Consider the following 11,472-nt stretch of genomic DNA (forward strand, 5'->3'; position numbering starts at 1 on the left):
TCCTCTTCTACCAATACTATCACCATCCACCACCACCTCCACCACCTCTACTACTTCTTCATTTTCCTCTCTCATCTCTTCTAGATTCTACCTCTTATAGTTCCTGTTACCTCCCAGTAGTCCATTCAGACTCTTAATCTATAAAATGGATTAATCCACCAATGAAGTCAGACCCCTTATAATCCAATCGCTTCCCCCAAGCCCAAACTCTGAACACTACAGCACTGGAGACCAAGCCTTCAACACACGAGGCTTTGAAAGACATCCCAGATTCAAACCATAACAGAAAGCTTGATTCTGTTTCTCAGAAATTAGGTTTTTTGGAGCCCATTGTGTGGGATTGGGATAACAGCAGTGTTCAGGGCTTTGTAGTAATGCCTATTATCCTATAAAATGGTAAACAAGTAAAAATGTTGGTCAAGGAGCCCCAAGAAGCCTAGTGTTTAAATAAATTAGTGCTTTCTTAGATATGAGTCAGGGAATATATATTCTTAGGGTTGAAGGCACCACTTGATACATTTTATGCTTTTTGTTATGGGGAAATGGACAGCCAGATATTCTTAAAATGTGAGTTAATTTACTAATGAAATGTTACTATTAGCCTCTTTTGTATCATTGACAAGGATAAGAGTGTTGTTTTGTATCTCTAGGGGAGAAAGGATTGTTCCAGTTTCACACAAGTTCAGTTTGTATTTACTTGGGAGTCATGGTATGTGTTTTGAGTTGTCACTGGTAATTGATGTGCTACAATATCCAGGCTCATGAGTATGGGAATTCTCTGGAGGGTTGGATTCCCTTGTCAGCTTCTGTCTTACCTATAACTTCTCAGTGTCTTACTTTTCTTTATGAAGGTGACATGGAGGAAGAAAGAATAAGTGTTGGATTACAGAAAAGTATGATGCAGGTAAGTAAAAGGTATAATGCTCTAAAAGAATATTTCTATTTCATTTGATTTCCTGCTGCTATTTTAGAGCACAGGTTAGCAATCTGCTTCTTCTTTTTTTTTTTTTTTGGATCACATGGTAAGTATTAGGTTTTGAAGGTCATAGAATTTCTATTACAAGGAAATTGTCATTTTTATACAAAAAATATTCATAGAGGAACATAAAAAAATGTTTTATTGTATTGCAATAAAACTTTACTTACTTAAGTAGGTGATAGGCTAGAGTAAGTGCATGTGCCATAGTTTGGTGAGCCCAGGCCACAATATTATAAAACAGAGCCAGCTGTGGGCCTGACTTGAAAGATGTGCAGGCTCTTGGGCCTCTCAGGATTGTTGGGGGGGAGGGGGGAGAGGAAAAGTTCCCATTTACTCTCTGTGTTTTCATTCATTAAAACCTCATCAAGATTTAAACCTGAGTTTGATGTTGTGCTCAATGCCTTAATAGGAATAAAGTAGCAGGTGAAGTTATTCTTGAATAAGGAAGAATTTCTGAATAAGGAATAATATGATATTGTCCAATATGTGGTCTTGGTCCCATATCCTGGCATAGAGTTCCTAAAAGCCTTCAGATGACTGGAATGATAAGAGTAGCTTTGTATGATGACTAGTGACCAGGACAGATAGCCTCAGGATGACTGCTGGTCCAGAAGAACTAAGGTATGCTTGACTCTTCAGCCCTATCCCCTAACCTTGAAGTTGAGAGGTACTGAAGGTTAAATTGATTATTTAAATTGCTAATTTAAATCAGCCATGCTTTCTAGTAAAGCCTCTGTGAGAACCCAAAAAGAATGAATTTAGGGAGCTTCTGTATAGCTGAATATATAGAGGTTCCTGGTACGAGGCACCCCAATAGGCATGGAAGTTCTGCAGCTTTTCCTACCCTGCTATGCCATATATATTTCTTTATCTGGATAGTTCTTTGTATTTATAACAAACCATAAGCACAAGGAAGTGTTTGCTGAGATTCTGTAAGCCATCCCAGCATATTACCCAACTGAGGGAGGGTACAGTGTGGACCCTGAGATGTAGCCATTTGGTTAGAAGTATAAATGACAATGTACTAGTTGTTATGTTGTTTGAAGTATGGGGAAGTTTTGTGGGACTGAGCCCTCAACCTGTGGAATGAAGCTGTCCATGTAGATAGTGTAAGAATGTTATTGAATAACAGGAAACCTAGCTAGTGTCTGTTGGAGAACTGCTTGATGTGTGTGGAAAATTACCCACATACCTAATATCCAGTGTTCTGTGCAGGTTCGAAGGAAAATAACTTTGATTTTTTCTTTTCTTATTTCATTACCATCAACTGCAAAGAGACTAATGTAGTATTTTAGAAGTATTTTGGCTTTTAGACAGGATTTGTTCAGTCATTAAGTATGTGTGTGTAGAATGGGAAAGAGATCTGCTGACGGAGTCCTGCCATAGACTTGGGGAGTCCACAGAATCTTCTGAACCTCCCCTGAATTGATTCTCAGGTCCCCAGTGCTGTCAGCCTCACCCATCATCTCACACACACTGGAGGAATTGTACCTTTCTGAAGAGAATTTGTGGCATCTTTTAGGACTCGGTGACCTTTGAGGATGTGGCTGTGGACTTTACCCAGCAGGAGTGGGCTTTGCTGGATCTTGCTCAGAGGAACCTCTACAGAGATGTGATGCTGGAAACGTTCCAGAACCTGGTCTCACTAGGTAAGATTGGCAACGTTGGTTCATGTAGTGGTTTCGAAAACAATTTTATCTACTAGTTGACCTTATTCCAGGATCTGTGCTGAGGAGTGGGAGTACTTGGTAAATAAGACAAACATGGTCACTGACCACAGGGTGCTTAAGATTTGGAGGATTCTTCATGAAAATGAACACGGGCATATTAAACTTGTTTTTTCTTTTCGTTTTGTGGTTGAAAGTCTTGAGGCTTATTAAGTATTGAATGTGTGGGGATTGAGGGGCTTCTCTGGGGCACAGGGAGAGTTTGTGATTTGAGACCTTTGAAGATTCTACTGCTGTGAATGCCCTTTACCCAGAGACCACCAGGAGCACACCTGGAAGTTAAACAAGCGGGGTTTATTTTGCAGTCATGGGAGAACATACCCATGGGGAGTCGAGGGGCATCTTAGTAAGAGGCTATTAGAAAGTACCTATTCGAGAATTTGTGCTTTTTGGATGATTTAGAGATGAGTCTATGGGGTAGATTATATTGATTTCTTAGGCTCTCTATGAACAAGTACCATAAACTGTTGGGTAAAAAGATAGAAATTTTTATTCTTTCATATTTCTGGCATCTGGGAGTGTGAAACCAGGTGTCAGCAGAGCTGTATTCTTTCTAAAGGCTCTAAGGAAAAAGTCCCTCCCTGTCTCTTTCTAGCTTCTGTTGGTTGCTAGTAGTCCTTTTTGTTTATAGATGTATCACTCCAGCATTACCTTCCCTGTGTACCTGTTTCTAATCTTTGTCCATATAGGGACATCAGTCATTGGATTTAGGGTCCATATTAATCCAGAATAACCTCATCTTAATTTTACTATATTGACAAAGACCTTGTTTCCATATAAGGCAACATTCTGAGTATGGGTGAACATTTTCAAAATAGGCTTTAAAAAAATGTATGTGTATGTACATTTGTACATATGCACATATGTATGTATGTATGTGTGTATTTATGTGGTACTGAACATTTAACCTAGGGGCTCTCTACCATTCAGCTAAATCCCCAGCTCTTTTTTATTTTGAGAAAAGGCCTTGCTAAGTTGCCCAAGTTGGCTTCAAATTTGGGATCTTCTGCCTCAGCCTCCTGAATAGCTGGAGTTATAGGTGTGCACCACCATGCCCCAGAGTAACAGGCTTTAATTTTTAGAGCAGTTTCAGTTTGAAAGCAAAATTAAGTGGAAGGTAGAGAGATTTCTAACAACTACTATCCTCACAACACTGACAGCCTCTTTCACTATGAACATCTTCCACCAGAATGGTCCATGTTTAGTTTACAAATGATGAACGTACATTGACACATCTTCATCATTCACTAGAGTCCATAGCCTATATTAAGGTTCATTTGTGGTGTTGTACATTGTATGGCTTTGGGCAAATGTACAATGACATGTACCATCATAGTAATATATAGAGTAGTTTTATTCCCCTAAAAATTTTCTTGCTCTCACTTTTTAATCCCTTACTCTCTCTCAACCCTTTGGCAGCCACTGGTCTTCATATCATCTGTATATTTTTTATCTTTTGTGGAATGTCATAAAGTTGGAATTTATATCGTATGTAGCTTGTTCAGATGGCCTATTTCATTTGGTAATGCGCATTTAAGTTTCGTTCATGTCTTTTTATGATTTTTCTTTTACTGTTGAATAACATTATGTAGTATAGATGTGCCATAGTTTATTTATCATCCCGTTTACTAAAGGGCATCTTGGATGCTTTCAGGTTTTGACAAGTATGAATTATGCTCTCATAAACATGTGTAGCCTTTTGTGTGCAGTTTTGACTCCTTGGATGAATATCAAGGGACACAATTTAATTGCTGGATCATATGGTAAGAAGAGGTTTTTTTTTAATATTTATTTTTTAGATGGACACAATATCTTTATTTATTTTTATGTGGTGCTGAGTATTGAACCCAGCGCCTCACATGTGCTAGGCGAGCGCTAGCCCCAGCCCCATGGTAAGCGTATTTTTAATTTTATAAGAAACCACCAGATTGTCTTCATAAGTAGCTGTACCATTTTGCATTCCCATCAAGAATGAATAAGAGTTCCAGTTTCTCTACATTTTTGCCAATATTTGGCATTGTCAATTTTCTGGATTTTGGCTGTTCAAAAAGGCGTGTACAGGTGTGTCACTGTTTTGTTTTTCCTGGGTGATTTTAGGATGTGGAGCATACTTTTACTTTTTTACTTGCCATTTGTCTGTATTTGTTTAAGTGTTTGTTTAGGTCTTTGGCTATATTTTTATGGTATTGTTTTGTTCTCTTATTATTGATCTTTAAGATTTCTTTGTATAATGCAGCAAAAGAAATGATTAAGCGCAAATAGATAGCCTTCAGGATGAGAGAAAATCTTTTCCACCTACTCCTCTGACAGGGGATTAACATCCAGAATATACAAGGAACAAAAAAATTCAACAGCAGGACAAAACAAACAAACAAAAAACCCAAAGCAAACAAAAACCAAATAACCCAGTCAAGAAATGGGCAAAAGGGACTAAACAGATTTTTTAAAAGAAGAACTGTGGGCTGGGATTGTGGTTCAGCAGTAGATAGCTCACCTAGCACGTGTGAGGCCCCGGTTTCGATCCTCAGCATCACATAAAAATAAAGAAATAAAATAAATATATTAAAAAAAAAAGATTATTTGTTAAAAAAAAAAAAGAAGAAATGCAAATTGTTAATTGATTGTATTTCTTCTTCTGTGAAGTGTGTATTCAGTTCCTTAGCCCATTTATTGATTGGGTTGTTTGTTTTTTTGGTGTCAAGTTTTTTGAGTTCTTTATATATTGTAGAGATTAATGCTTTATTGGAGTTGCATGTGGTAAAGATTTTCTCCCAATCTGTAGGCTCTCTCTTCACGTTATTAATTGTTTACTTTGAGAGAAGAAGCTTTTAAATTTGAATCCATCCCATTTATTGATTATTTTGACTTTGCTTCTTGCATTTTAGGAGTCTTGTTAAGGAAGTTAGATTCTAATCCAATCTGGTGAATATTGGGGCCTACTTTTTTCTTCTATTAGGCATAGGGTCTCTGTTCTAGTGCCTAAGTTTTTTATGTACTTTGAGTTGATTTTTTGCACAGGGTGAGAGATAGAGATTTAATTTCATTTTGCTACATATGGATTTCCAGTTTTTGCCGTACCATTTGTTGAATAGGCTATCTTTTCTCCAGGGATTGTTTTTGGCATTCTTGTCTAGTAGGAGATAACTGTATTTATGTGGGTTTGTGTCTGTGTCCTCTATTCTGTATCATTGGTTGATACAAGTCTATTTTGGTGCCAATACCCTGCTGTTTTTTGTTACTATAGCTGTGTAGTATAGTTTAAGATCTGGTATTGTGATGCCACCTGCTTCACTTTTCTTGCTAATGATTGCTTTAGCTATTCTGGGTCTCTTATTTTTCCAAATAAATTTCATGATTGTTTTTTCTATTTTTATGAAGAATGTCATTGGGATTTTAATAGGAATTACATTGAATCTGAATAATGCTTTTGGTAGTAAGGCCATTTTGACAATATTAATTCTGCCTGTCTAGGAGCATGGAAGATCTTTTCATCTGCTGAAATTTTCTTCAATTTCTTTCTTTAGTGTTCTATGGTTTTCATGGTAGATGTCTTTTGTTAGATTGATTCCCAGTTTTTTTTTGGGGGGGGGGGCTATTGTGAATAGGTTAGTTTTCCTAATTTCTCTTTCAGTGTATTCATTGATGATGTATAGGAATATGTGTGACTTATGGGTGTTGATTTTATATCCTGCTGCTTTGCTGAATTCACTTATTCTAGATTTTTTCTAGTAAATTTCTTTGATCTTCTAGATATAGAATCATGCCATCAACAAATAGTGATAGTTCTTCTTTATCTATTTGTATTTCTTTAATTTCTTTCTTTTATCTAATTGGTCTGGCTAGAGTTTCAAGGATGATGTTGAATAGAAGTGGTGAAAGAGGACATCCTTGTCTTGCTCCAGTTTTTAGTGGGAATGCTTTCAGTTTTTCTCCATTTAGAATGATGCTGGCCTTGGGTTTAGCATATATAGCTTTTACAATGTTGACATATGTTCGTACTATCTCTAGTTTTTCTAGTGTTTTGAGCATGAAAGTGTGCTGTATTTTGTCAAATGCTTTTTCTGCATCTATTGAGATGATCATATGATTCTTGTTTTTAAGTATATTAATATAATGAATTACATTTATTGGTTTCTGTATATGGAACAAACCTTGCATCTCTTGGATGAATCCCACTTGATCGTGGTGCACTATCTTTTGAATATGTTTTTGTATGTGATTTGCCAGAATTTTATTGAGAACTTTTGCATCTATGTTCTTCAGGGATATTGGTCTGAAGTTTTCTTTCCTTGATGTGTCTTTGTCTGGTTTTGGTATCAGGGTGATATTGGATTCATAGAATGAGTTTGGAAGGGTTCCCTCCTTATCTGTTTCATGGAATACTTTGAAGAGTATTAGTATTTATTCTTGTTTGAAAGTCTTGTAGAACTCAGCTGAGAGTCCATCTGGTCTGGGCTTTTCTTGGTTAGTAGGCTTTTGATGGTGTTTTCTATTTTATTACTTGAAAATTGATCTATTTAAAGCATGTATGGCCTCATCATTCAGTTTGGGTAGGTCACATATCGTTAGAAGTTTGTTGATATCTTTAATATCTTCTATTTTATTAGAGTATACATTTTCAAAATAGTTTGTAATTATCTTCTGTATTTCAGATTTGTCCATTGTGATATTTCCTTCTTCATCTTGTATTTTAGTAATTTGGAGTTTTCTCTTAGCATGGCCAGGGGTTTACCTATTTTATTTATTTTTTTCAAAGAACCAACTTTATGTTTTCTCAGTTTTTCCAATTGTTTCAATTTCATTAATTTCAGCTCTGATTTTAGTTATTTCCTGTCTTCTACTGCTTTTGGTGTTGATTCGTTTTTCTTTTCCTAGGGCTTTGAGATGTAGTGTTAGGTGATTTATTTGTTGACTTTTCATTCTTTTAATGCATGCACTCCATGCAATAAACTTTCCTCTGAGTACTGTCTTCATAGTGTTTCAGAGATTTTGATATGATTATCAGTGTTCTCATTTACCTCTAAGAATTTTTATTTCATTCTTGATATCTTCTACTATACATCATCATTCAATTGTGTATTATTTCATCTCCATTTGTTACTTCTATTTTTATCTTATTGTTGATTTCTTTTTTTTTTTTTTTTTAAATTTTATTGTTGATTTCTAATTTCATTCCATGTGGTCTCATAGAGTGCAAGATATTATCTCTGTTTTTTTTTAAGCTATAGTCTGTTTTAGAGAAGGAGCCATATGCTGCTGAGAAGAAAGTATATTAGCTCCTTGATGGATGAAATATTCTATATATGTCTGTTAAGTCTACATTATTGATTGTATTATTTAGTTCTATAGTTTCCTTATTTAGTTTTTGTTTTGGAAGATCTGTCCCATAGTGAGAGAGGTATGTTAAGGTCACCCAGTATTACTGTATTGTGGTCTGTTTGACTCTTGTAATTGAAAAGCATTTGTTTGATGTACATAGATGCTCCATTGTTTGGGGCATGAATATTTGTAATTGTTATATCCTTCTTATATATACTTTCCTTAAGAGGTATGAAATGTCCTCTTAAGGGAAGTATATATAATCTCTTCTGATTAACTTTGGTTTGAAGTCTACTTATCTGAGATGAGAATGGAAACCTCTGCTTGTTTATACAATCCATTTGAGTGATAAGGTTTTCCCCATCCTTTTACCTTCAGCCTGTGGATGTCTTTGCTCATGAGGTGAGTCTCTTGAAGACAGCATATTGTTGGGTCTTGCTTTTTAATAAAATCTGCCAGTCTATGTCTTTTGATAGATGAGTTTAGGCCATTAAGATTTGAGGTTATTATTGTGATCTGATTTTGTATTCCCTATCATTTTGATTTTTTTCTGGTTTTTGATTTGTCTTAGATTCTCATTTGGTTGAGTGTTGTTTTAGTGTAGATCCTCCCTTTGCTGGTTTTCACTTTTTTTTTTTCCCCACTTCATCCTCATGGAATATTTTGTTGAGAATGCACTGTAATATAGACTTTCTAATTGTGAATTCTTTTAATTCTTGTTTATTATGGAATGTGTTAATTTCATATTCAAATCTGAAACTTAATTTTGTTGGATATAAAATTATTGGTTGGCATCCATTTTCTTTCAGAGCTTGAAATATATTATTCCAGGACCTCCTAGCTTTGAGGTTCTGGGCTGAAAAATCAGTTGAGATCTGAATTGGTTTACCTCTATATGTAATTTGATTTTTTTCTCTCATGCCTTTAAGATTTTATCTGTATTCTCTGTGTTAGTCATTCTAGCATAATGTGTCTTGGTGTGGGTCTGCTGTAATTTTGTACATTTGGGGGTCCTACAAGCCTCTTGTATTTGATTTTTCCATTCCATTCTTTAGATTGGGCAATTGTTTATTATTATACCATTTAAAAATTATGCATTCCTTTGGTTTGTATCTCTGCTCCTTCATCTATCCAATAACTCTTAAATCTGGTCTTTTCATGTTATCCCATAATTCTTGGATGTTCTGTTCATGGTTTCTTACCATCTTCTCTTCATGGGCAACTCTACTTTTAAGATTATATATTTTTTCTTCATTGTCTGAGGTTCTGTCTTCCAAGTGATCTACTCTGTTGGTGATGCTTTTTATTGAATTTATAATTTGGTTTACTGATTCCTTCATTTTAAGGATTTCTGTTTTTTTGTTTTGTTTTTTTTAATGATCTCTAACTCTTTATTGAAATAGTCCTTCACTTCCTGTATGTTCTTTGATTTCACTCCTCATACTGCCCTTTATTTCACATATCAATTTAACTATATGCAATCTGAACTCCTTCTTGGACATTTTTTCTACTGTGTTATCAGCAGCTTCTGTTGTTGAAGCATCTTGGTTTGTTTGGGGCTCTTTATTTCCTTGTTTTTTTCATGTTGTTAGTGTGTTTTCCCATCTAGAAGTATGGATCTAAGGCAGCATAAAATCTACCCTGTAGACTTATAGTGTCTAGGTGCCTGAAGGTTTCCAGAGCCTCACCTTTAATGGTGAGACCAATATCAATATTACTCAGCATATAATATGTAGCCTTAAACCTAATAGCTCCCACTAAGGCAACTACTGCTTTCTGGCATTAAACCAAAATGATGAATTTAATAACTATCTATAGTATAAACAGAAATTTTGTTAAAATGTTTTACAATTTCAAAGGGTGGATGAGAGAACAGAGTAGTGTAGTATGTAATATTTGTGAGGGAGGAAGAGAGAAGCTAGAAGTAAAACTTCACAAGAAGAGTGGAAGAGGAGCCAACAGAGATTGGCTGTTGATTAGAGAGAAGTTGGAAAGAATATAGCATAAAAAGCATCCTGTTCCAAATATGGTAGAGAGATTAGTGAATCAAAAAATAAAATAAATCTTGCTGGAAAGTCGAACTGTCTCTGTCAGTGTTCAACAGTTTCTCAGCTCTGACTCTGACATCTCTCGGGATCAACAAACCCAGATCAGCCCTTGCAAACCTAGTCTCTAGCCTACATACCTGGATTTCAAATACCTCAGGCTCTGCCATTTGTAGTCCCAAGACCTCAATGCTGCTCCTAATTGCAGAGAGACCACCAGGAATACACTCATGCAAACGAGCAACAGCAAGAGATGCAGCAGCAATACCCAGGCCACTAGCACTCTCAGCAGGAAGACCCCAGGGTCCTCCACACCCACAGGTACCCCAACACTGGACCTGCAGGTCCTGATTGGAGTCCTCAGACAGAGGGCCTTGTGGTGGTAAACCTGCTGGCACCCAGGTCCCAGGCCCTGGCTGGTATCCCAAAATGGGTGCAGCCACATGCAATCAAACCTGGAATCTCCCCTGCAGCAGTCCTCTAGGCTGTGGTAGCAGCAGTAGTGGCGGCTGCATTGGCAGTTACAACTGCAGCTGTGGGGGCAACGTCACCAGGTGATCTCCAGGGGTCAGCAGCTATGTGGGCTTCAGTTGCATCCATAGTTTTTTCTGTGTCAGCAGCACCCAGAAAGAACACCTCCTGGTGATCTCAGTCTAGCAGTAGGGAAATCAGAGGCAACAGCAATGGCGGTAGTGGTGCAGGTGGCGGTTGAGTAACAGGAGACTTCCGGTTCAGTGGCAGCAACCATGGAGGTAGCATCAGAATCGAATCAGGGGTAACCAGGCAGTTTCCAGAAAAGAGACCTCTGGGCACAGCATTGGCTTCTGCAGCAGCCCAGAAAGAAGACCTCCAGGTGACCTCAGGCTGGCAGCAGTAGAATCAGAGGCAGCAGCATTTGACACATGGGTTTTTATTCTATCATAAAGAAGAATGAAATTATGGCATTTGCTGGTAAATGGATGGAAATGGAAAATATCATATTAAGTGAAATAACCCATATTCAGAAAGCCAAGCGTCCAATGTTTTCTCTTATGTGTGGAAGCTTGAGCAAAATAAGAGGGAAACAGGCAGAGGGAGCCCATGAAAATCAAAAGGGTAGGATAGGTAGGGGGCAGATGGGAAGGAAGCAGGAAGAGGGAAAGAGGGGACTGCAAAGTGCACCTGGCCAAATCGTGCTGTGCACATATAGGAGTATACCACAGTGACTTTCACTATTGTGTGTATCTATAAAGCAGGAATGAAAACAATAGGTAAATAGAAGGAAGACAAGTAGAGGAGAGGAAGGGGAGAGGGGAAGGGAGGCGGGAAAGGAAAGAAGTACTGGGAATTGAAATGGAGCACATTAATTCCATGCATGTATGGTTGTGTCAAAATGAATTGCAATATTATGTATGTCATAATA

The 11,472-nt window shown here is 37.0% G+C and overlaps 1 protein-coding gene across 4 annotated transcripts; it reads left to right on the forward strand.

Annotated features, from left to right (window-relative positions):
• Positions 1 to 6: 6 nt before the first annotated feature.
• LOC125614973 (zinc finger protein 699-like) lies at positions 7 to 3,342 on the forward strand. Of its 4 annotated transcripts, none has more exons than XR_007345543.1 (3): positions 7 to 709; positions 852 to 904; positions 2,416 to 3,342. XR_007345543.1 is itself a non-coding variant. In XM_048797795.1 (3 exons), the coding sequence occupies exons 1-3, from the start codon at positions 589 to 591 to the stop codon at positions 2,682 to 2,684; spliced, it is 357 nt and encodes a 118-aa protein (XP_048653752.1). In that variant the 5' UTR covers positions 7 to 588; the 3' UTR covers positions 2,685 to 3,342. The 4 variants fall into 4 exon arrangements, 1 of the variants encoding a protein (XP_048653752.1); XR_007345541.1 differs by having other exon boundaries at positions 1,494 to 3,337; XM_048797795.1 differs by having other exon boundaries at positions 2,502 to 3,342.
• The last annotated feature ends 8,130 nt before the right edge of the window (positions 3,343 to 11,472 follow it).

Source organism: Marmota marmota, unplaced genomic scaffold (genome assembly GCF_001458135.2).
Source record: "Marmota marmota marmota unplaced genomic scaffold, marMar, whole genome shotgun sequence".
NCBI classification, from domain to species: Eukaryota; Metazoa; Chordata; class Mammalia; order Rodentia; family Sciuridae; genus Marmota; species Marmota marmota.